Here is a 25,501-nt window from a genome sequence, read left to right as displayed (position 1 = left end):
CCAGACTTCTCTGAATGTACTTTGTTTTGTAGACTTGACCTTGGAACCATATAAATGTTTTACATAATCATAAAACAAAATTACATGAAAACCTGAAAAATTTGGGGCACCTGGCTGGCTCAATCAGTGGATCATGCAATCTCAGAGTTGTGTGTTCGAGCCCCACGTTGGGTGTAGAGATTGCTTAAAAATAAAATCTTTTTTTTTTTAAAGATTTTATTTATTTATTTGACAGAGAGAGAGACAGCGAGAGCAGGAACACAAGCAGAGGGAGTGGGAGAGGGAGAAGCAGACTCCCCGCCGAGCAGAGAGCCCGAGCAGTCCTCGATCTGAGGACTCCGGGATCATGACCTGAGCCGAAGGCAGTCACTTAACCAACTGAGCCACCCAGGCGCCCAAAAGTACAATTTTCTTGATGAGGATTGAGTAAGGCAAGGAATTACTGACTCACTCTACTGTACACCTGAAACTAATATAACATTGCATGCTAACTCTACTGGATTTAAAATTTTTAAATAAGATTCTAGTTTTTTAAAAAAAGATAAAACGTAAGTCTGTAGACCAAATGCACTGTGCGTTCCTAGTTTTGATGGGGTTTTTGGAATATAGATGAAGTTCGGTGGGGTGAAGTCTGGAGCCCATGGCCAAGAAAGAATACTTGAGACATCTCTGGTGCAAAAGGTGGTTTTATTAAAGCATGGGGACAGAACTCATGGGCAGAAAAAGCAGCCCCGGGTTTGTGAGGCGTGGCTCATTATATACTTCGGAATTGGGGGAGGTATGGAAAAGGGAGGTTTCGAAAGGATTATCGTATGTTAATGAAGACTCACAGGATACCAGAGCCTTGCCATTGTCAAGCTAAATTTGTTTTTCCTTCTAGTAAGGCATTAACAGTAAGATAGTTGGGAGCTTCCCAGAGGAACAGTACTTTCCCCGCCTCAAGTATCTGTCCATGGGCTGCAGATTATAAGGACAATTAATTGTATCTACATTTCCTTCTGGAAGCTAGGTTGATAGAAATGCTTTGTTCTTGTAGATTGCTAAAACATTTATAAACTGAGGGAGACTCGTGTCTCGCAGGATTGTAATCTCTATAAATGATTTGTTTTTCCTTTAAGGGCAGCCAGGAGTGCCTGAAGAATGTCACATACAACTCACGGCGGGGGGAGGGCGTGTTGTGGGGTGTCAGCTTCTGCTTTGTCCTCAGTTTGCCTTCTGCTCCCTCATCAGTTTGAATCACGATTCACACAAACCGATTAAGAATAAAAACAGTAGGAGACAGAGGGAAGACTCTCAACACTGGCTATTTGATGATAATAAAGGATAATGGTTTTGTAATTACCCTTTTAAGGGCCCTTATGGGATTGGGGAAGGAAGTAACTAGACAGGGAGATAGGTGAAGAGACTCGCTACGGGTAACTGTTTTAGGTGTTTGACGGACAAACTACTTTCTCTGCCTTTGTATAGCGCTGAAAGTTCCCATCGTAAGAAGCTAAAATGTGAAAAGTAAAGAGCGAGAGGGCCGTCCCCGCCCCCCCAGCCCGCTTCATTTTTCTTCCCATCCCAGCACGCTTGCTGCCTGAGGGGTCACTGGAACTCCCGATCCAGGGGTTCGCGTTTCAGGAGAGGCGAGATGGCCAATTCTTCCTCCCGACCGTTCTCCTCGGGCATCCTAGTGCTGGCTGCCTGAGCCTCCTCTCCCGGGGGTGCTCCGGCTGAACGGCTCACCGCCCTCCCGGGCGTAGGCTTCGACACCCCCCACAAAGCCCGTGAACACCAGTGCCGCTGGTCGAAGAGGCACTGTCACACGGGACGACCACGGCCCGGCCCTTGCCGGGTCCTGGGGCGCAGCAACAAGAAGGCACGTTCGGGGCGGTCGGGGGGGCGTGACACCGGCTTGAAGCGGCAGAGGGACCAGTGGGACAGAAGTGGGAACCGCAGTTCAACCGCGACGCAGTCCCGACGCTGGGGAGCCGCGCTACGAACTCCCGCAGGACCGCCGGAAGTGCAGTTCGTGCAAGGCCGGAGCACGGTGTGGCCTCTCTAGGCGCGCCGGAGGTCTCGCCTCTCGGTGGCTCTGGAGCGCGCCGCAGAGCTGTCACTCAGGAAAATGGCGCAGGCGGGGAAGGCGGGCCCGACGGCCGCACTGGGGGATGTCGCACGCTAGGACTGGTGGCCCGGAATGTGGGCGGGGACTGAGGAGGCGGGGCCCCCCGGGATTGGCGGATGCGTAGTCGAGGCGGGGCGCCCCCTTTGTCTGAGTGCGTTGCGGGCGTCAGTCTCTTCGCGCGTGAGCCTGCGGCGTGGAAGGTGAGTTGGAGGTGCGTGTGGGCACTGGCCGCCGGGGACCCCCTGCCCGCACGGAAGCCGGAGCCGGGTCGTTTTCCTCACGGACAAGGCACTTCCCCGCGGGCACGCTCTGCCCCCGCCCCTGGCGCCGGTTCCCTTTTGCGGACGTGCAGTGGCGTCCTCTCCCTGCGCGGACCCCTCTCTCAGCCCCCAGCCTCCCGCCTTCCGCCACACCCCAGTCCCCTGGCTGCTCCTCGCTTCCGGGCCTCTCCCGACCCCCACCCCTCGGGCCCTGCCACGCCCCGGGCCCCCCTCCCCTTACCCGTGACACGCCCAGGCCCCCCGCGACCGGGACCCGGGGCCCTCACCCCACCGCCCCTGCCACGCCCCGGTTCCCTCCCCCCAGGCCGCGGGACAGCCCAGACCCCCCCACACCGGTCCCCATCTCCCGGGCGCCTCCCCCGCGGACTGCGAGCCCTGGCCGGAGTTGCGGGGATGCCGCGGGGCCTCGGCCGAGAGGATCCGGCGCGACTGCGCAGGGGAGGGCGGCCAGGGACCCGCGTGTCCCGGGCTCGCTCTCGAGGGCTCCCCAGAAAACAGAGCCGGAGGCTGAGAAGCCCACCGGACCCCGCGGCGGCCGCAACGCCTCCGCGGTTCGCAGTCGGCCGTCCCCGCGTCCGAGCGGCGTCGGTGTCTCTTCGGCCAAAAGTACTTCTAATTTTACATTCTTCCTCCCTGGTTGTATTCATGCTGTCTTTTCCCTGTTACTTTGTAAGAGCCCTTTCTTAATGAATGAGACCAATCTTTCCTCACATGGCTTGCAAATATTTCCCTAGTTTCTTGTTTTTTCACATTTCAGTAGAAAATAATACGCATTTCTTAAAATGTAAACATGTGAGAGAAATATAAAAAGTGAGCGTGGTCGTCGGGAGCAGCCTGCCAGGGTGCGCAGAGGAGGCTCTGGCTGATTGGCTTTGTACCCTTTTCCGGATTTTGGGTGCGCTTTTTGCCGCTTCTAGCCTGAAAGGGAAGCTCGGGGGCAGAGGGGTGGCCGTGCTCTACTGGCCGATACTTGTAGATTTTTCACGTAAAAACTGTCTTCGTGGCCGTGCGTTCCATCGGCTTTGCACACCCGCTGTCTCCGTAGGGTGCGCCCGGAGGTGGAGTGAGGGGAGGCTGGGGCCCTAAGATCGCCCTCCCCGCATTGTTGTCACATGAAGGTTTTAATTTCCGTTCCCCGGTGGTTGGTGAGGTTGAAACTCTTCGTGTGCCTTTGTGCTGCCCCCCGTTTTTTCGCCTTTGTATTTCCTTTGTGATCTACCAGTTCATACTCTTTTCCGTATATGTTGAAAATATTCTTCACAGACTGACATTTGACTCCAGTTACGGTGTTTTGTTCTGGTTTGGGGATTTTTGAAGAGATTTCAAGTTTTTAATGGTAAAATATTTACTCCTAAGGCTTTTGAGCTTTGTTATGTTTTAAAGGGCTTTCCCCTTGCCAAGATTATTTTTAAAAATAAACCCTTGTTTTTCTCTGGTACTTGTGCAATGTTGGATCCATCTGGAATTTATTTTGGTGTGGGGTGAGGGGACTCCAGCTTCGTTTTTTTTCACGATGCTGTTTCTAACATCACCTATTGAATAATTCATCTTTCCATTGATTTGGAAAACCACCTTTGTCATGCATTAAATTCTTACATGATTTTGGGTCCATTCTGGATTTTGGCGGCTTTGATGTGCATACGGTCTTAATTTTCATGCAGCAGATCTGGAAGTCTCTGCCCCCATATTTCTGCTTTTGGTATTTTGCTTAGAAAGGCCCTTCCCACCTGAAATAATAAAAACTTACCTATTTGCATCAAGTTCTTTTTATAAAATGTACTTTAAAATTTCAACTCTTATTCATTCATTAGACTTGTAGTATTTGATATGATCTAATTTTTTTCTGGGCCTTTTTTTTTTTCTAATCTTTTTGCTCTACTTTCTGGGAGATGTGTTGAACTTTATGTACAGGCCTAATTTTACTTTTTCTAAAGCATTTAACTGGTCCTAGCCCCATTTACTGAATCATCTTTCCTCAGCAATTTGAATTGCCTCCTCTGTTCTCCATTTGTTTATATAGACTTGGCCCTGCTCTGCCCCATTCCTGTGTCACCCCTTTTCGTCCAGGCCCACTTGGCTCTAGGCACCTTGATTTTGTGGATACAGTGAGAATTTACATGTCATTTCTAAAGTTTGTTTTAAGCTTGTTTCTTGTGTCATTTGTGAACAGCATCTTTTTCCCTGTATATTTTCTGACTAGGTGTTGCTGGTGTATAGGAAAGCTATTGGTTTGGATGCGCAGTCATTCACTATGGAAGATTGCAGGGTTGTTGGGGAGCCTGGGTGGCTCAGTCGTTAAGCGTCTGCCTTCGGCTCGGGTCATGATCCCGGGGTCCTGGGATCAAGCCCCACAGGCTCCCTGCTTGGTGAGAAGTCGGCTTCTCCCTCTCCCACTCCCCCTGCTTGTGTTCCTTCTCGCTATATCTCTGTCAAATAAATAAATAAAATCTTAAAAAAAAAAGAAAAGAAAAGATTGCAGGGTTATGCTTTGTGTTCACAAGTGTCTCGGAGGTGCCTCTTCTGAAGATGCTTCCACCATGGAGGGCAGAGTATTCCAGCAAGAAAACCGATAGGTGAGGATGGTGAGGACAGAGGGAGGAAGATCCTGGGAGCCACCCACCCCAGACCAGGGACTCGGAGTGCCTGTCCTAGCTTGTCCCTGTGGGCAAGGTCTTTGGAGGATAGGCTTGCTAGCTCTTTTACATCCAGCCCATGAGGAATTCAACCAGGGTGTTAAGTTCCTAAAACTTAGCTTACAAAACAAAATAATAATAAATGTTAAATTCTAAGCTCTTTGTGTCTCTGCAGTCCCTTCTTTAGTTCCTGTCTGTTGCTGGCTGCTCAGTCATCACGAGAGCCAAAGCCTGCTTGGCACAGAATGTCTCACTGCAGTGTGGCTTCTTTCCCGTTAAGCATCCAGTGCTGCTGAGAACATTGATCTATTCTGGTTTTGTTTGGGTTATTCCCTGAGGAGATTTCCAAAAATGAAATTCCTGCATCTGAAGAATGACTGTGGCTGATGGATGGGTGGGCACTGGTGCAGGCACCCCCAGGGCGGGTGCGGTTTGTATTTGGCCATGTGTTGGGGGTGGCATAGCCCTGCTCTGATACTCAGTGATGGTGATTCTGGCTCTGGGGTTATCTGAACAGGACTGGGCATGCCCACCTATTCTCCCTTCCTGTCGAAACTCCTGGTTTGGGTTAAGTGTCTAACTCTTGATTTTTGGCTCAGGTCATGATCTCAGGGTTGTGAGATCGAGCCTCGCATTGGGCTCTGTGCTGAGTGTGGAGCCTGCTTAAGATTTTCTCCCCCTCGGGGCGCCTGGGTGGCTGAGTTGGTTAAGCGCCTGCCTTCGGCTCAGGTCATGATCCTGGAGTCCCAGGATCGAGTCCCGCATCGGGCTCCCTGCTCAGCGGGGAGTCTGCTTCTCCCTCTGACCCTCTTCCCTCGTGCTCTCTGGCTCTCATTCTCTCTCTCTCAAATAAATAAATAAAATGTTTAAAAAAAAAAAAAGATTTTCTCCCCCTCTCTCTGCTCCTCCCTCCCCTTATTTAAAAAGCAAACAAACAAAAACAGCTCCTGTGTTTTTCTCACAGAGCAAAGGCTGGAGGTGGGCATCAGAATCATGGGGGTCAGGGTGGAGGAGAGGGTATCTTACCAAAAGCCGGTTTTGGTGCCCTGGATGGCTCTTTTTACCTGCCTGACAGTTGTCAGGTTTGAGGGCCACAGTTTTAGCACATCTTTGCATGCGGTCACAGACTTGTTCAAAACTAGTTAGTACCACTTTTTGTATTTGTTTTGTTCATTTTTTTTTTTTTTAATCAGAATACAGGTGTCTTAGTTCCTTTGGGCTGCTATGGTAAAATACTGTAGACTAGGTAGCCTGTAAAACAACAGACATTTCTCACAGTTCTGGAGGCTGGAAGTCTGAGATCAGGGAGGACCTTTTCGGGTTGCAGACTTCTTGCTGTGTCCTCACGTGGTAGGAGTGAGGAAGCTCTGTCAGGTCTCTTAAAAGGGTATTGATCCCATTGTGAGGACTCCAGCATCATGACCTAAGCATTTCCCAATGGCCTCACCTCCTAACACTATCCCACTGGGCATTAGGATTTCCCCATATGAATATTGGAAGGACACAACCCTTCTGACCCTAGTAACAAGCATCCTGGTATGCTTTTACTTGGTAATGTGTGAGGGTCCTTCTAGGTAGAGAGCCTTGGTTTCCGTGCTTTTCTAGGACTCCCCCCCGCCCCCCATCCCCAGGAATCTTCCCCTTTGCCCTCTCCACCCACCTCCATGCCTCACTCATACTGACAGCCTGGTTTTTTGAGTTCATCTAATTGAGCACCGCAGCATTTGACTCTGCCTCTTGCTGTCCTCTGGATGCCCGAAGAGGAGGGATGTGATCTCCCTGTTTTATAGGTGAGGAGAAAGCACATACACACACTTCTTGGCCCTGGGGGCATTGTTTCTGAAAAAGGATGTTATGGACATGCTCTTTGCGTTCCATCATTTCACTTACCCATTGGCTGTCTCGCACAGCTTAGATCTTTCGGGGTGCATGGCCTGTCTGGAAGGACTATGGATTGGCAGTGGCACCATCCTTGAGTCCGTCCATTCCAGGGGAGCACCCACTGTTGAATGGTATATCTGCTTCATCTGCATACTGCCAGGTTGCTTTCCGGAGAAAGTGTGTGAAGTATGGTCTCATAGCTCTTTAATTTCATTCACTTCCTCAGCAAACCTTGGGCTGCTGGCTGCTCTGCTGGGACGCGGAGGGAGAAAGAGACTGGACGACACAGAGGCCCTCAAGATTGGGCTTCAGGAAGGGCCTCAGCGAGAGGGTGAAATGGCCAAGCACCAGCCAAAGGGCAGGAGCCTCCCTAGCAGAAGGGAAGCCCAGAAAGGGTTCTGAGCAGCCTTGGAGCAGCCGTGGAGGGGCCAAGAAGGGTTTAAAGCCAAGGACAATCGTTGTTCCCACCACTGGGGGGAGGGGCAGGTGCACAACCCTGTTGCAACAGGGCCGGGTTCTGGGTGTATTTGGAGGGTGGATTAGGAGTGAAAGAGTGAGGAGGAGGGGTGGCTGGGTGGCCCAGTCTGTTGAGCATCTGACTCTTGGTTTTGACTCAGGTCATGATCTCTGTGTCATGAGATCAGGCCTTGTGTTAGGCTCCACTCTAAGTGGAGTCTGCTTGAAGATTCTTTTGCTCTGCCCTTCCCCCTGCCTGTGCACACTTGCGTGCACTCTCTCTCAAATAAATAAATCTTTTTTTTTTCTTTTTTTAGATTTTTATTTATTTATTTGACAGAGGGAGAGAGACAGTGAGAGAGGGAACACAAGCAGGGGCAGAGGCAGAGGGAGAAGCAGGCTTCCTGCGGGGCTCAATCCCAGGACCCCAGGATCATGACCTGAGCCGAAGGCAGGTGCTTAACTACTGAGCCACCCAGGCACCCCTCAAATACATAAATCTTAAAAAAAAAAAAAAAAAAAATTCCTCCTGGGGTCAGCCGTACCCGTCTCCAGCACCCACTGGGGAGATCCTGAATGGAGTTCCTAATCCTGGCCCAGTTGCAGTGGGGCCATAGTGCAGATGACTGCCTACTTGCACCAGGTCCCCAGGGGACCAGGGCTGGATTATCCATGAAGGTCAAATTCTCATGCAGATGAGGATTGATGGAGGCCCTGGCTGAGGGCACAATGTCCAGGAGACCTAGTGGGGACTGAGTTGCAGGAGGACAGGGTGACCAACTGTCACCACTGCCAACAGTGGACAAGGATCTGGCCACACAGAGGTCATAGAAGGCCTGGACCAGGGGCGCTTTGGGGTAGGTGAGGAGGGTGGAGACCACACAGGGGAAGCAGCTGGACTATGCCACGGGGAAGATGACTGACTACGAGAGATGGCAGGTCTGTGGGCTGCTTGAGAGGGTGTGGGTGTCCGGTACACCATCAGTAGGGCAGGAGGCAGAGCAGGTGGTGGCAGTGACTTTCTCATCGTTGTTCTGGGACCTGGTGAGGCAGCCCCCCCCGCCCAATTCTTTCAAATCTTATTCTTACCTGTTTTCCAGCATCTATTCATATGAATGTTAAGGTAGTTTTACTCTTTTAAGACTCCTATTAGAATCCCAGTTCTAATCTAATTAGAATTAGATTTCTGTTGCATTGACACAACCACACACAGATATGGCAGGAATGGGCATTCTTGGTGAACAGAGGGATGGAGAGAGGCCAGCCTCTCTCTACCCGAGTCTACTATCATGTTCCTCAGAGGCAGCTGCAGTTAGGAGTTCCATGTGTATATTCCCAAAAGCTCTCTATGCAAACATATGCATACATCTGATGTTCTACAAAGAAAATGGGGTTGTAGTGCTTCCTGACTTCCTGGCCCCAAGCTTTCCCTTTAGGCAGTCCACAGTGAGGCATCCTGTTTGTCAAGGTGATCTTGTACCATTTTTCCTAGCGTGATCTGCCTGCTAGGTTTCTGTGTCCCTGTTGCAGACCCCCTGTGACACTCCAAAAGATGTGAGCCCCGTTCCCCCATTAGGAGAGGTCTTAATGCCCCCCCCCCCGTTTTTTCCAGTAATTTGAATATGACAGACACCTCAGCTTAATTTGTCTTGATATGTCTCCAGAACCTGCCCACCCCCAGGCCTCCCCATAGTGCTCAAACCAAATCCCTGGATGACTCTGGACTTAATCTACCAGAATCAACCATGTCATGCCTCCGTTGCCAATCCCTGGTGGAGCTACCACCAGGTTGATGGCCCCAGCCTCACTAGAGCACGATGGCAACCAGGGGAGACTGAGGCATCAGCAGACCCATAGGAGTTACGGTCAAGTGAAATATGAAGGGCCTGGAGTGTGGACCTCAAGCAAAACCATCCATTCTCAGCCTGTCTTTCCTGGAGATTATCTCTGGAGGCAGCCTGGCCTGGCACGCACACTGGACCTGATGACGGCTTGGCCTCTTTGTGAATACTCTGGCACCAGCCCTTGTGCGTGGACTGTGAGCCTGAGCAGATGGCTCCGAGTCCTTGTTAGCTCCCAGCTGACCATGAGGACCCCAGGGTCTGGAGAACAAAACCTTGTGGCTGGAGCCTTGGGGTACACAGGTGTCCCCAGACATCTCAAAGGGGATGTTCCTGGCCTCATGGTTAGAGTCCAGGGACCATGGTTCCTGAACTGTGGGGTAAGAGTTGCGGGGGTGGGGAGGCTGCTGGACTCCCAGAACTCAGGATCTGTGAGGGCAAGGCTGGGCCCCTCATGTGCTCCCACCTCTTCCTCAGCCCCACAGGCTCCTCTGAGTTCCATCTTCCTCAGAAACCTCAGAGGATCAGGGATGGCAGCGGCCAGGCTCCTGCCACCACCAGCAGGACCCCAGGTGAGCTGCCCCCGAGGCCTCTCCATTTCCTCATAGCCCTCCCATGCCCGGGGCTCCAGGTGGTAGCCTGAGTGTCACTGCATCTATTAGATTCTGTGGCCTCTTCCTATTACTGCCTCCCACCCCCATCAAGCTGTTCACATGTGCTTCCCCTACCCTCTAACCAAGGGCATCTCCACTCCCCCCACCCCACACTGCTCCATCTCAGATGTGGAGACTTAGTCCAACCTGCAGCAGCCCCTGTCATTCCAGGCCAAGGTGACCTTTGAGGATGTGGCCGTGCTTCTCTCCCAGGAGGAATGGGACCGCCTGGGCCCTGCTCAGCGGGGCCTCTACCGACACGTGATGATGGAGACCTATGGGAACGTGGTATCACTGGGTATGGCCCCTCAGCAGCCCTCTTCTGTGTCTATGTGCTTGGCCAGGGGTGGGGGCCCTGTGCTGGGGCTTTTGGGGTCACCTCCAGGTATTCAGCTCTAGAGGAATGTTAGTCCTGTCTGTCTCATGCCTGCAGGTCACTCAGGCGGGGTGGGGGTGTTCACAGATACTGTAGTGACAAAAGGCCTTCCCTCCCGTGAGCAGGACTTCCAGGATCAAAGCCCAATGTGATCTCTCAGCTGGAGCGAGGAGAAGAGCCATGGGTCCTGGATGGGCAAGGGGCTGAGGAGTCTAGGGGCCTGGGGAGTGGCCATTCAGGTGAGTGAAAGGAGCTGGCCCTCTTTGACTTGGGGTTAATCAGTTCCGGGTGGCTGTGGGCACTGACAGGTGATAGCAGGAGAAGCTTCCACCTGGGGCCTCTTCTGGCAGAGGCTTAACTCAGTGAATTGCACTACTCTCCGAGAAGTGTTTTGTTGTCTCTTCAACTCTCTTTTCCTTTTGCAGACAACTACACACATGACCACATGACAGCTCGTATGCGACAAGACAGTTCACCCTGTCCGTGGGGTAGGTGTATGTCTCATCTTTTTAATCCATACAATCCCTGCAGGTGTTAATGCTCATGATTCACCAGAATGTAAAGAAATTTCCTGGGGTGCTCTGATGCAGAAAATGTTCTTGTTACACAACACATACAATCTCTACAAAACTGTTGGGAGGGGTTTTCTAAATTAAAAATTTGTTTCAGCGGAATTGTTTTTCTCCCTTTGTCTTGTCACATGTAAAACATTCTTCCCTAGTCTGTCCTTGAAACAACTGAAGCCATGATTCTGAAAGTGAGGGCTCTGCTTAGGCCATCTCCTGCACCACGCAGGCACAGGATGGCCTGGCGCTGGCACTGACAGCAACTTGAGTCTGTCTGTGAACATGAAAGTTTGATCATGCGTTGATTTGATGCCATGGATGATTGAGTGAGTAACCTCCTGTACAGTTAGTTTTTAACTTATTAAGTCATCTTGCTCATCTTGTTACTTTGGCATCAGGGAAGAAACTACCTATTCAGGAAACTTCAAACAGTAGAAATGATATTTTTCAGTGCAAATGGGTAATTATTTCTTTGGCTTTGATTTACTAGCTTTATTCTATGACAATGAGGCTTTATAAGTCAAAAAACAAACTATTTCCCAGTTTAAAAAAAATAAGATGTATAAAATAATTTAATATGTTATATATTATATAATATATAATTATTAATAATTATATAATTGATTATACAATATTATATATTATATATAATATATAATATTAATATATTATAAATAATATAATTTAAAATATACATCTTTTAAAAATAAGATGTATAAAAATTTTACTAAATAGATGAAAGTAAACCCAAATTTTTTATTATTTTTTAACTTTTTTTAGATTTTATTTATTTATTCATAAGAGAGAGAGGCAGAGGGAGAAGCAGGCTCCCCGCGGAGCAGGGAGCCCGATGCGGGACCCGACCCCAGGACCCTGGGTCATGACCTGAGCCGAAGGCAGACGCTTAACCATCTGAGCCACCCGGGCGCCCTAAACCCAGATTTTTTTAATGAAGAACCTATCAGTGTTACCATTTTTGAAATAGTATACACTTAATAATTGTTCTGAAGAGAAAAAAATAAACAAATATCCAATAGGAAAAATGGGCACAAAACTTGAACAAGTTCTGACGGAGGAGGAAAACCAAAGGACCAATAAATGTGAGAACATGCTTGGCCTCATTATTCATCAGTAAAATGGAAATCAAAACCATAATGATTTACCATGTTAACACCTTCAGAATGAAGGAAACAATGGAAGGATCTGGCTATCAAGAGTGAACGAGGATGTACATATGCACACTCACCTTAGAAACCAGTTTGGCATTATCTAACGAAGTTGAAAATACAGGTCCCTATGTCAAATGTTCCACTCTTTTGTATATAGTAAGGGTGTTTGTTTGTAAGCACCAAGAAACATACACAAGAATCTTAGTAGAAGCATGCTTCATGGGGCGCCTGGGTGGCTCAGATGGTTAAGCGTCTGCCTTCAGCTCAGGTCATGATCCCGGGGTCCTGGGGTCGGGTCCCGCATCGGGCTCCCTGCTCCGCGGGGAGCCTGCTTCTCCCTCTGCCTCTCTCTCTCTTTCTTATGAATAAATAAATAAAATCTTTAAAAAAAAAAAAAAGCATGCTTCATGATAGAAAAAATTGGGAATGACCCAATGTCCATCAGCAGTAGAATAGACAGAATAAACTGGTGTTTTAATAGGAAAGAACGTGTTGTAGTGAAAATGGTTTAATAACTGCTAAGGAACGATATGATGAATCAGAAACACAGTGTTGAGAGAGGAAAGCAAATTGAAGAAGACCAGGTACCATGAAATTATAAAAATGTTGGAAATATGCCTAATTAAGTTATTGGTTAAAGATACAAATTTCTGAGATAAAACTATTGAAAAAACAACGTAAAAACGACAAGATACATGAAAACACAGCTCTCAAGGTGTTGGGCATCATTCTCTCAGTGGAAATCAATCAGTGAAGGAAATTAATCCCCGAGAGACAGGAAACAAAGGGGTGATCTCTACAGTTGCCCCAGCTCACAGCTTGAAGATTACAGTGCAGGGAGGGGAACTCTGGCAGAGCACAGTGGTCTCCCAGACTTGAGGACACATAGCCAGGAGTCCAGAGACACCAGGGAGGCTAGAAGTCCCACAGAAGAGTCCATTTGACAAAGAGAACTCTGGAGATCTGCAGGGAGAGCCCTTGAGTATTAGCACTTGCAAGGAAACAGTCAAATGCCAGGAAAGAGCCCCCTCTTTAGAAGGAGTGGAGCTACAGTAGCCAGGATTTAAGATGGTCTTCATAATAGAATGAATGTTTGTGCCCCTCTCCCATTTATCTGAGGAAGCCCTAAACCCCAATGTGAATGTATTGGTGATGGAGCCTTTATGGAAGTAATTAAGGTTAAGTGAGGTAATAAGAGTAGGGCCTTGATTTGCTAGGATTAGTGTCTTTTTTTTTTTTAAAGATTTTATTTATTCGACAGAGAAAGCGAGAGAGGGAACGCAAGCGGGGGGATTGGGGGAGGGAGAAGCAGGCTTCCCGCTGAGCAGGGAGCCCGATGTGGGGCTGGATCCCCGGACCTTGGGATCATGACCTGAGCCGAAGGCAGACACTTAACGACTGAGCCACTCAGGCACCCCAGATTAGTGTCTTTTTAAGAAGAGGAAGAGAGAGGCGCCTGGGTGGCTCAGTTGGTTAAGCGACTGCCTTTGGCTCAGGTCATGATCCTGGAGTCCCGGGATCGAGTCCCACATCGGGCTCCCTGCTCAGCGAGGAGCCTGCTTCTCCCTCTACCCCTCCCCCCTCTCATGTACTCTCTCTCTCTCTCATTCTTGTTCTCTCAAATAAATAAATAAATAAATCTTAAAAAAAAAAAAAGAAGAAGAGAGACCAGAGCTCTCTTTCTTGGCACACACAACCTCCCAGACCACTGCCCCATGATGTACGTGCCCTACTGCATAATCCCCAGGATTGTGAATATGGGTTTTACTCTTATGATTATGTTATGTTAAGCTTTTGCTTTTAAGGGATGGAGAACCCTCTAAATATGGGTCTGGAGGTCAGAGACAGAAGTCAGAATGGGAAGGATTTGATGCACCATTGCTGCCTTGAAGGGGATGGGGCCACATGGCAAGGAATGCAGGTAGCAATTAGGAGCTGAGAGTGGCAAGGAAACAGGCACCTTAGTCCCATAGCTACAAGGGGCTAAATTTTGACAACAGTAAGAAAGAGCTTTGAAGTACATTAATTGCCTGATCCTCCACACAAGAATTCAGACTAACACGTTATTTCAGCCTTGTGATAGACATTAATTGCCTGATCCTCCACACAAGAATTCAGACTAACACGTTATTTCAGCCTTGTGATAGATTGAGGAGAGAACTCACTTGTGCCATATAGCTACAGAACTATGGGCTAGTAAATACAGTGTCCAGTGCTCACAGAGGCCGGGAATGCTGTCTGCTCCCAACAGCAAGAGTGGGAAACCTGTAACTCACAGGATCATCAATTAGAGAGCTAACTAGGGGGGGAAAAGAGCCCTAACCACTACTCTGGTCTGATCTGACAAAGTTGAAAGGCAAGAACCATACATGCTACTTCAAAGTAACTTAACCAAGAATACTTAAGCTGTAGAATATTTCTTCTTTTTTTTTTTAAGATTGATTTATTTTTGAGAGAGAGAAAGAGCAGGGGGAGGAACAGGGAGAGAGAAACTAAAGCAGACTCTGCACTGAGCTAGGAGCCTAACACAGATCTCAGTCTCACAACCCTGAGATCACAGCCTGAGCTAAAACCAAGTCGGACATTTAACCAGCAGTGCCACCCAGGCACCCCAAGCTCAAGAATATTTCTAAAATAAAAAATACCCAGCATCAAACAAGGTAAAATTCATAACATCTGACATCAAATAAAAAGTTACCAGACATCCAAAGAAGTAAGAAAATACAACCATAATTAAAAGAAAAAACAGTCCTGGGCGCCTGGGTGGCTCAGATGGTTAAGCGTCTGCCTTCGGCTCAGGTCATGATCCCAGGGTCCTGGGATCGAGTTCCGCATCGGGCTCCCTGCTCCGTGGGAGCCTGCTTCTCCCTCTGCTTCTCTCTCTCTCTCTCTCTCCCCCCCTCTATCTCTCTCATGAATGAATAAATAAAATCTTAAAAAGAAAAAAAGAAAAAAGAAAAAAAAGAAAAGAAAAAACAGTCCTGTTAAACTGACCAGAAATGACATCAGTGATAGAATTGGGAGACAAGGATATTAAAATAAATTTATTCCATATGTTCAAGGACTAGAGGGAATACTGAGCATATTAAGTAGAAGCATGGAAGATATGTGAAAGACCCAGATCTGATTTTTTTTTCTCTATTGATAGATACACAGTGAGAGAAGGAACACAAGCAGGGGGAGTGGGAGAGGGAGAAGCAGGCTTCCCTTGGAGCAAGGAGCCCAATGCGGGGCTCGATCCCAGGACCCTGAGATGACCTGAGCCGAAGGTAGACGCCTAAGGACTGAGCCACCTAGGCGCCCCCCCGGTTCTGATTTCTAGAGATGAAAACAACAATGTCTGAGGTGAAGAGTTCAGTGCGTAAAATTAGTGGCAGAGTAGATATTGCATAAGAAAAGATTAGTGAAAACAGATTCATTTTGAAACTACTGAAAAGGAAGCAGAAGGAAAAAAAAAGACTACAGGAAATCAGGGAACTGTGGGACAATCTGAAATAGCCTAATACATGTAGCTGAAGCCAACAAAGGAGGGATGGGAGGGTCAGAAAAAATATTCTAAGAAATGATGGTTGAAAATTTTCCAAATTTGTTGAAAAGTATAAAAACTTCACAGATCTAAGAAACTCAAGGAACCCTCTACCTAATAAATGAATAAAATTACACTAAACTACATCATAATCAAAAGAAGTGTTATAACTAAGAAGCCAACAAAGGAGATGAATCATGAAAAGTAACTTGATTTTTTTTTAAAGGAGAAAGAGAAGAGGAAACAAACCACGGATGTTTAGTGACTGCTCTAGGGTTTACAATACACATCTCTCACCATCGTTTACCTTCCAAAAACGTCAACACCATTTCATAGGTAGCATAAGACTTAGAACAGTAGGCTTCTGTATTAGTCCGCTCAGGCTGCCATAACAAAAGGCCATTGATGGAGTGACTTAAACATCAAAAATTTTGTTCTCACAGTTCTGGAGGCTAGAAGTCCAAGACAAAAGTGCAGTGGAGTTTGTGGTGAGGGCTTTCTTCCTTGCTTGCAGACAGCCACGTTCTGGTGCTCACATGGCCTCTTTGTGAGCCTGTGAGTGTGGGGTGGGGGGAGGTGGGAAGCGAGTAAGCTCGCTGGTGTCTCTTCTTACCGGGCACTAATCCCATCGTGGCGGCCTTACCCTAGTGACCTTGTCTAACCCCAATCACCTCCCAAAGGCCCCACCACCAAATATTACATGAGGGGTTAGGGCTTCAACGTGTACATTTGGGGGAGGGGGAACGCAAAGACACAACAAACATTTTTACAGCCCTGTTCCTCTGTCCCAGATTCTGTGATCGTGTCGTCATAAGTTCTCCTGCATATGTTAGAAACCCACAGTGCATAACTATTTTTTTAAGTTTATTTATTTAAGTGATCTCTACACACAACATGGGGCTTGAACTCGCCACCCCAAGATCAAGAGTTGTTCCCCAGCACATAACTATTTTTGCTTTGGACAGTTCTCTTTTAGAGTGATTTAGAAAACCTTTTTTACATAGTCTTGTATATTTACTTTCATTTTAACCATTTCCAAAAGCCTTTATTTCCTTGTGTAAATCCGACTTTCTGTCAGGTATATTTCTGCAGCCTGAAGAATTCCCTTTAACATTAGTTTGGATTTGATTGTTGGATGTTTTCTCCAGTGGTGTTTGTAAATTGACAAGTTTTTTCTTTTCTGCACTTTAAGGATGTCAGTCCATTGTCTTTGGCTTGTTTCTGATGATGAGTCCACTATAACTCTTTACATTCGTTCCTCTGTGTCCTGTGTGTTTTTCTTCAAACTGCCTCCAAGATTTTCTCTTTGGTTTTTAGCAGTTTGAATATGATGTATCTAAGTGGTATTTTAAAATAACATGTTTGTGATTCTGATATCTTGGATCTTTTGATGTCTTCCATTATTTTTAGAAAAATCTCAGCCATTATCTTTTCAGATATTTTTGCTTCCTGTTCTCTTTCTCTTCTGCAATTCCAACTACTTGCAGGTTAGGCCATTTGATATTGACCCATACTGGTTTTATTTTTTGTTTCATACATTTCTGTCTCTCTTTCTTTCTTTCTTTTCTTTTTTTCTTTTTTAAAGATTTACTTATTTATTTGAGAGAGAGCAAGCACAAGCCGGGGGAGCAGCAGGCAGAGGGAGAAGCAGACTCCCCACTGAGCAGGGAGCCCAACATGGGGCTTGATCCCAGGACCCTGGGATCATGACCTGAGCCAAAGGCAGATGCTTAACCATCTGAGCCACCCTGTCGTGGGTTTTTTTGGGTAATTTCTGTTGACCTGTTTTTAAGCTCACTGGTCTTAGCTGGGTTGGGTCCACTGATGAGCACATTAGAGGCATTCTTGTGTTGCTGTGTTTTTTACATCTAGCATTTCCATTTGGACTCTTACAGTATCTCTCTGCTTAAATTCCCCATCTGATCATTCACATTGTTCCAACATATGGGTCATCTCTAATTCTAGTTCTGTTGATCACTTAGGCTCTTGACTATATGTGTGTGTACATGTACACACACACACGCAGTCTTCTTTCTCTTGGGTGTCTCATAATTTTTTATTGAATGTCAGCTATCATTAATTGGGACAGTAGAGATAGAGGTAGATAGTATATCTGTCTGGAAATGTAACCTGTCCTAATAGGCTGATAGTATGAAAGCCTGAGTCAATCTAGTCAGGAGATGGGCTGGGCTCTGTTGTTCCCAGAATTGCCTTCAGTGCACCACTAGGTCCACATTCCTGTGGCACTTCCTTGTGCTTAGGGTGAGGACTTTCAGTCTTCCAGGTGTGCCTACAGGAGAGGGTTTTCTTCTATACTCTTGACCCCACCCAAGCAGTAGTAGGCAGTTGCTGGTTACTCAGGGCTTGCTGGCCTTTGGGGCAGGGGCAGGGAGAAATGAGAGAATGTTCCACTGTCCTCGTCCATCCTCAGTTTTAGGCAGGTTTGTATTCCTGGGTCAAAGCCCTTCCCCTGGGTGAAGCCGACTTCTCACTGCTGGGCTTATGATCATTTCCTGCCTCTCCCTCAGGAGTAGAAGATAGTTTTCTTTTCCCTTCCCAGCCATTGGAATTTTTATCTGTGCCTTAGAATGAGAAGTTTGCTTTCCCTTGCACAGTGACTTGCAGCTTTTGTTCTGTAGAGAAGGGTTCATGTGGGTGCTTTTGTTCTCCTCTTGTAGGCCTAAGCCACCAAAAGAGGCTTCTTCTGGACCTGCTCCCAGGGGGACATGAGCCCCTGTGTCTGGACCTCCCGGGGTTCTTTGGAAATTCATTAATGTTTTAGCCAGGTGCTTCTTCCTTGCTTGGGTGGTAGCCTGTCTTCCATCTTCCTCTTATCTCCCTCCCTTCCATCATCAGTGCGGTTGTCTCCCCAGGACACACCTGTTTCTCCTTAGGGTTCAGGTCGTTTGGTTGCCACCATGACCTTGGCTCTATGATAGATTCAAGAAAGTTACAATTTTATAAATAATTTTTTTATTTATTTGACAGAGACACAGCGAGAGAGGGAACACAAGCAGGGGGAGTGGGAGAGGGAGAAGCAGGCTTCCCGTGGAGCAGGGAGCCTGATGCGGGGCTCGATCCCAGGACCCCGGGACCATGACCTGAGCCAAAGGCAGACGCTTAATGACTGAGCCACCCAGGTGCCCCGAAAGTTACAATTTTATAGATTACCTGACTTTTTCTTGCTGTTAGGGTGGAAGTGATATTCTTTCCAGCTTTCTCCCTCCTGGGGGAATTCAGTTAATACATAATTAATAATAAGTAGTATAATAATATAGATTGTTTTACATAATGTATAATAATGGTGATATTAACAGTAAAAGGGACATGGAATTGGTCAGTGTATCCCCCCGACTTTGTATGTCAGACTGGGGTTTATGTGCTTCTGTTGGTCATAGTGAGGAGCTCTCCAGTGCCATGATGAGCAGGCAGTGCTGGGGCAGAGGGACACGGGACAGTATGCTGTCCCAGGGCACCTGGGTGGCGCAGTCGGTTAAGCATCTGACTCTTGGTTTCAGCTCAGGTCACAATCTCATGAGTCTTGGGATCGAGCCCCACATCAGGCTCTACACTCAGCACGGAGTCTGCTTATGACTCTCTGCCCCTCGGCCTCTCTCTCTCTCCCTCTTTCTCTCAAAAATAAATAAATCTTTAAAAAAATTTTTTTAAAACGGTAAGCTGTCACATGGTAGTCTGATAGGAACAAGGGCTTGGACACTGGTGGGGAAAGAGGACAATAAGGGATCAAAAAAGAGACGTGGATCCTGAAGGCCCACCAGCCACAAGAGGTAGGGGCTTATTCTAGGAGGAAGGAAGAGCCAAGTTCTCTTTCGGACTCTTGACGTGGATGTGCTGGTGGGCCATCTAGATGGCAAGGTCTGGCAGCAAGCAGAGCACCCACCTGAGCCTGGAGAGCACTGGGAGATGGAGGAGTCAGAGTGTCTGTGTCTGGAGGTGCAGCTGAATCTCAGGGTGGGTGTGAAGAGCCAGTTCAAGCCTGGAGCAGGACTCCCCCTCTACAAGGAGGCCCCTCACTCAGGGGAGTCTCCCACTTCCCACTCCTGCCGCTTCTCGGATGATCAGCTGTTGAGGGTTTCCTTCCATCTGGCTGCCACCAACTTCTGCAAGAAGTATGAGCATTTGGTATGTCTTTGCCCCTCCAAGGTACCTAGCTGTCAAAAGGCAACACAGATCAAAACAAGCATATTTTATTTATTGACCACCTTGGCCCAAATCTTTCTCCGAACGCCAGTCAGAAGTCCCATCTTAGAAGGTCCCTTGGCTTTGTGGAGGGACTACTTGGCTTTTTTTTTTTTTTTTTAAGATTTTATTTATTTGACAGAGACACAGTGAGAGAGGGAACACAAGCAGGGAGAGTGGGAGAGGGAGAAGCAGGCTCCTGCCGAGCAGGGAGCCTGATATGTGGCTCGATCCCAGGACCCTGGGATCATGACCTGAGCTGAAGGCAGACGCTTAACGACTGAGCCACCCAGGGCCCCGGGACTACTTGGCTTCTGAATCTTATTTTTCAAGGGTCCATGTTGGGGGTTCCAGGTGGCCCATTATATCGCATCTGTCTTCCCCAGACCAAGTTAGGAACTAATTAAAGAATGAAGCTTATCCCTCAATAATGCTGTTACCAGCAAGGTGTGGGGGATTTGACAGTATCCTTATTCTAGATAGAACACAGTTGGAAAATGACTGGGTGCTATTCAGCATGCTTTCTAATAACCGCAGAATGAGACCTACTTGCCAACTGATTGAGGCAGTGAAGGACCACCACAGGCCCCCATGCTGGGGACTGCCTCTGAACGTGAAGGAGCAGAGCAGAATATGGTTCCCTGAGCTGAGAATGCCCAATTCTTACGCACATGAACCAATGAAATAAGTTACTCCACCTACCCTGGAGAGAAGGGGGAGCAAAGAAGCAGTCAACACATATGCGCACATGCACATTTGGATGCCATCCTAGCTCCTGATCTCAATATTGCTGGATCAGCATTTGTAAATTTCCCCTTGGGCTGCTGACCCCTCACTACCTGTCATAGACCTTGAGTGTGTCTGTGAGAATTCTCTCAGATCTTCCTCTGCCTAGAAGGCTTTGAATTCTGGAATGTCGAAGTGCAACAGTTTTTAATGCTGTTCCTGGCAGAGGTCTTTGGGAAGCTGGGGGTGGCAGCAAGGTGTTTGGAGTTGGCCTCCTAAGCTGCAGCGCTGAGATTGGGCACTTGAGAGTTCACGAGGAGGCCTGGCTGCTGTCATGCAGTCATCCTCTTGCTTCTGGCCCTGATATGGCATCCGCTCCACCTGTTGGGTGACAGTGATAAAGATCACTCCATGAGAATAGCCCGTCCTCTCACAACGTCCCTGATGAAGCCCCTCGAGAAGTCTTGGTCTTCTGACCGGCATCTTGTCATCTCAATGTCTTGAACTCCTAAACACTTGTTCTTTGGAGAGCCTGAATGGCTCAGATGGTAGAGCATGCAGCTTTTGATCTCAGGGTCATGAGTTCAAGTCCCACATTGGCCGTAGAGCTCTCCAAAAAAAAAAGTAATCAACACACCCCGTCCTCCCGCACTCACAGCCCAGAGAGTCCCCAACCTGATACTAAAAACATCTACCCCAGCCTTCTCTGCAATACTTCCTGCTGCCCTGCAGGCCACATTCCAGCCTAGATGTGGCAAGACTCCCATTGTGTCTCTCCTCTTCCCAGTGCATTCTCCACAAAGAGGAGGTCACACTCCCCCACATACAAGTCTTCCCTTCCTGTGTCTGTTGGATATGCACACAAGAGCTCACACTTCTACCAGCTCCACACTAGGTGTTGCTGTCAGCCCAACAAGGCTCTCTGCAGCCCTGGGTGGGTTTAGGGTTAGATGATGGCCTCTGGAAGCCCTGTACATAAAGATTCCAGGGAGGAACGCCTGGGTGACTCAGTCAGTGAAGCATCTGCCCTCAGGTCAGGTCATGATCTCAGGGTCCTGGGATCGAGCCCCACATTGGGCTCCCTGCTCAGTGGGGAGTCTGCCTCTCCCTCTCCCCGCTTGTTCTCTCAAATAAATAAAATTTTAAAAAACAAAGACTCCAGGGAGAGTGGGACTTGGGCAGTAATGGGCTGCCACCAGCTGCTGTGTGCCTTATGTCCGTTGACACCTGCCTCTCAAACTGCCCTGTCCGCCTGGGCACGTTTCTAGTTACTGGACACAGATGTGAGTTTTCTGCTCCTCTGCAGCTCACACAACCAGGTGCATTCAGGGACCACAGCCCTGCTGGCCACCTCTGGTTACACTTGCTTTGCTGTTTTGAGTGGGTTAGCAGTTAACATTTTTACTTTGGATTTGTTGTTTCAGAATATGAAAACAAGGGAGAGAACCAAAATAGGGATTTGAGTCTGAAGCCGTTTATTTCAGAGGAAGTATCAGTGATTCTGGGGGAAACATCCACAGGATGGATTGATCAAAGACGTTATGAACGTGATCAGAGCTTCTGTGTGAGTCCAAGTCCCGTCGGCGGGCCTGAAGCCCAGGTCTTGAGCCAGAGTGTGCCTCTCCCTCAGCATCAGGCTGTTCCCAGTGGTGAGAGACCCTACAGGTGCACCGAGTGTGGGAAATGCTTTGGCCGGAGCTCCCATTTGCTGCAGCATCAGAGAACCCACACCGGAGAGAAGCCCTACGTGTGCGGCGTTTGTGGGAAGGCCTTCAGCCAGAGCTCCGTCCTCAGCAAACACAGGAGAATCCACACGGGCGAGAAGCCCTACGAGTGTAACGAATGCGGAAAGGCCTTTCGGGTGAGCTCGGATCTCGCTCAGCATCATAAGATCCACACGGGGGAGAAGCCCCACGAGTGTCTGGAGTGCCGGAAGGCGTTCACGCAGCTCTCGCACCTCATCCAGCACCAACGGATCCACACCGGCGAGCGGCCGTACGTGTGCCCGCTGTGCGGGAAGGCCTTCAACCACAGCACGGTTCTGCGCAGCCACCAGCGCGTGCACACCGGGGAGAAGCCGCACGAGTGCACGCAGTGCGGCCGCGCCTTCAGCGTCAAGAGGACGCTCCTGCAGCACCAGCGCGTGCACACGGGAGAGAAGCCCTACACGTGCAGCGAGTGCGGCCGCGCCTTCAGCGACCGCTCGGTGCTCATCCAGCACCACAACGTGCACACCGGCGAGAAGCCGTACGAGTGCGGCGAGTGCGGCAAGGCCTTCAGCCACCGCTCGACGCTCATGAACCACGAGCGCATCCACACGGAGGAGAAGCCGTATGGCTGCTACGCGTGCGGAAAGGCCTTCGTGCAGCACTCGCACCTGACGCAGCACCAGCGCGTGCACACCGGGGAGAAGCCCTACGTGTGCGGCGAGTGCGGGCACGCCTTCAGCGCCCGCCGGTCCCTGGTGCAGCACGAGAGGATCCACACCGGCGAGAGGCCGTTCCGCTGTGCACAGTGCGGCAAGGCCTTCAGCCTGAAGGCTACCCTGATCGTGCACCTGCGGACCCACACCGGCGAGCGGCCCTACGAGTGCAGCCGCTGCGGCAAGGCCTTCAGCCAGTACTCGGTGCTCATCCAGCACCAGAGGATCCACACGGGCGAGCGGCCCTACGAGTGTGGCGAGTGCGGCCGCGCCTTCAATCAGCACGGGCACCTGATCCAGCACCAGAAGGTGCACAGGAAGCTGTGACCCCTGCTGGCCCCCGGGAGCCCCCACCCAGGAGAAGCTTCTGGCAACTCTGCCAGGTGCCGTTCTCTGGCAATTCAGTGTCCCAAGCACATGTTCCTGTGGAAAAACCAGAGGATGCCTGTTTTGTTTACCCCCACACCCTGAAGTTCTGTTGCACAGTAATCACACAATTGTAGTGAATTTTGGTAAAGACAGCCATCATTCATTCCTTAACATGAGACCATCTATTTGAAGTAAGAAACTGAAGGAAGTTAAGACTTAAGGATTTCTTACATTCCAAATAAAGTTTTTTCTTAGAACATGACATGCCTTTCCTAAAAACAGTTATGCTAATTATTGCACATAAATTTGAATTGGATTATTTGCAGTATTCTGTTAGACCACTAAAGTGTTGTGTGGATAAAATGATATAAAAAAAGATTGTCATCAAGTAATATGGCTAGAAATCCTAAGTGTGTGGAGCCACTTGTTTTGTGTGAACAAAGGAAAAGTCTAAGGATTAATTAGTGAGAAATGATGTAAACTTAGAAAACACTTCATCTGGTGTTTGAACTTCATTCAGGATCAGAAGGGATGTCCTAACTCTTTCAGTGAAAATTCGACTCAAAAATGGGTCTTTGCCTCAAAACCCACCCTTATGACTTAGAGACCTTGTGCCCCAGAAATCATGGGATGCCTTGGGCCTCCAGACCCCATGTGGGTTGGAGGGGCGCTCTGCATGCAGAGCCCAGACCTCATAGCTGCTGTATTACTCAAAAGACAGTTCTTTGGTACATAGTCTTAAAACCTAAAATTCTCAAATTCAAATAGCTTTTTTATTATTTAAAATTCCCATTTCTGTTTGAGGTTTTTATTTTTTACTCCTGATTGCAAGAGTGTCTAGTATCCCTTTTCATGTACTGTAATGAATCTGGTTTATTCATAATTTTTAAGAGGTTTTTTTCCTCTCAAAAACATCAGCTTCTTGGGAGAAATGAAGGACTGTAGTGTTGACCTGTAAGTCCACAGCAATACACTGATGCAGATAAAAGCTTGTTTTCCCCTCTCTGTGATACAGGTGAGCGGAGCCAGCATCACAGGTGAAACTCTGGAAGCTGAGGTAGCAGGTGTACTGCACAGAGGAGATGGGCTCCTGAAAGGAACTGACATCACTGATGTGTACTGCAGAGCAGCTGGGACAACAGGAGCTAAGGCAATTGAAGGAAAAACAGGACTTGGGATCACTAAGGTAGATGCTAGAGAGGTGAACTCGCTGAGGTATTACTTCAGAGATGGCTGAAACCTCTGAGGAGATGCTGTAGAAGCCAAGCTCATGGTGCGATTCAGAGGAGCTGAAATCCCTCCGATGTTACTGCAGACAGTAGCTGAAATCACTAGAGCCAAACTGCAGATCAATAGAAGTGTTACTGCAGAGAGCAGCTGGCACCGGCGAGGTGCTAGCTCGAAAATCCCCACAGAGGGAAGCCAACAGCCCTTGCTGGCTGAGTCTATAGCTGGCGTCTGACTCAGTGACTGCCCTTCAGAGCTCACCACTGTTGAGGGCACAATTCCTAATCCTGTGAAAGAGCTAGAATAAGAAATAGTCACGTTCCAGTTGAGACGAGAATAAGAGTTCAGTTAAATACAATATACAGAAATACTTGTTTGGAAAGACACTATATCACAGGACAATGTAAGTGATACAGTACAAGTCATTCTGGATTGATAAATCCACCAAATCTAGGGTTTTTGGGGAAATCTGCAAAATGTATAGTTCACTTTTCAACCTTCTTAAATGAAGTGTACTTAATATCATTCTGCCTTTTCTTCCTATCAGCTGCCATTGACCCATTGGTGTGTGTACAGGCTCAGGTATCCATGGAGCTGAAAGGTGAGCTTCAGTGCCCTTCTCCCTGGGGAGGCTCCCTGGGCCATGCATTTTTGTCACCTACCTCTCCAGAGACCAGGAGGTAGCACAGAACCTGCTGGAACATATGGGCAGTCTATGTTTTTGGGAAGTGGCATCAGGCACCAAAATGACCTTTGGGGTCCCTTCACCCTGTTAATAGCCTTCTCAGCCATTAACTGCCCATCTCTGACTGATCAGCAACATATACCACACTTATTTTGGATTTTTTAATTTTTATTTAGACGTTTTTACATTTTATGCATTTAAATCTTTATCCTATTTTTCCTTACTGCTACCAAGAATTTGACACCTAGTTCTCAAATTTTCTATAATTTAGAAAACATCCAGAATTTTATTTCTGTGTACTATGTATAATCTGACATTTCCCAATAAAAAAAGGAATGACTGGAACACCTTTTTGTGGGTGAAGGGAGATGAATGATTTT

The 25,501-nt window shown here is 48.2% G+C and overlaps 1 protein-coding gene across 7 annotated transcripts; it reads left to right on the top strand.

Moving 5' to 3' along the window:
* Positions 1–2,250: 2,250 nt before the first annotated feature.
* On the top strand, positions 2,251–25,501 carry ZNF250 (zinc finger protein 250). Of its 7 annotated transcripts, XR_003524887.2 has the most exons (7): positions 2,261–2,310; positions 9,680–9,774; positions 10,012–10,153; positions 10,357–10,470; positions 10,657–10,719; positions 21,843–23,400; positions 24,225–25,501. XR_003524887.2 is itself a non-coding variant. In XM_027623825.2 (6 exons), exons 2-6 carry the CDS (start codon positions 9,733–9,735, stop codon positions 23,165–23,167), a joined length of 1,671 nt encoding a protein of 556 aa, XP_027479626.1. In that variant the 5' UTR covers positions 2,251–2,310; positions 9,680–9,732; the 3' UTR covers positions 23,168–23,471. The 7 variants fall into 7 exon arrangements, 6 of the variants coding, with proteins under 6 accessions (XP_027479626.1, XP_027479604.1, XP_027479635.1 ...); XM_027623825.2 differs by lacking the exon at positions 24,225–25,501 and having other exon boundaries at positions 2,251–2,310; positions 10,027–10,153; positions 21,843–23,471; XM_027623803.2 differs by lacking the exon at positions 24,225–25,501 and having other exon boundaries at positions 21,843–23,471.

Source organism: Zalophus californianus, chromosome 4 (genome assembly GCF_009762305.2).
Source record: "Zalophus californianus isolate mZalCal1 chromosome 4, mZalCal1.pri.v2, whole genome shotgun sequence".
Lineage (NCBI taxonomy): Eukaryota > Metazoa > Chordata > Mammalia > Carnivora > Otariidae > Zalophus > Zalophus californianus.
Note: the sequence above shows the minus strand (reverse complement) of the source record. Positions and strands in the feature narration are given on the sequence as shown.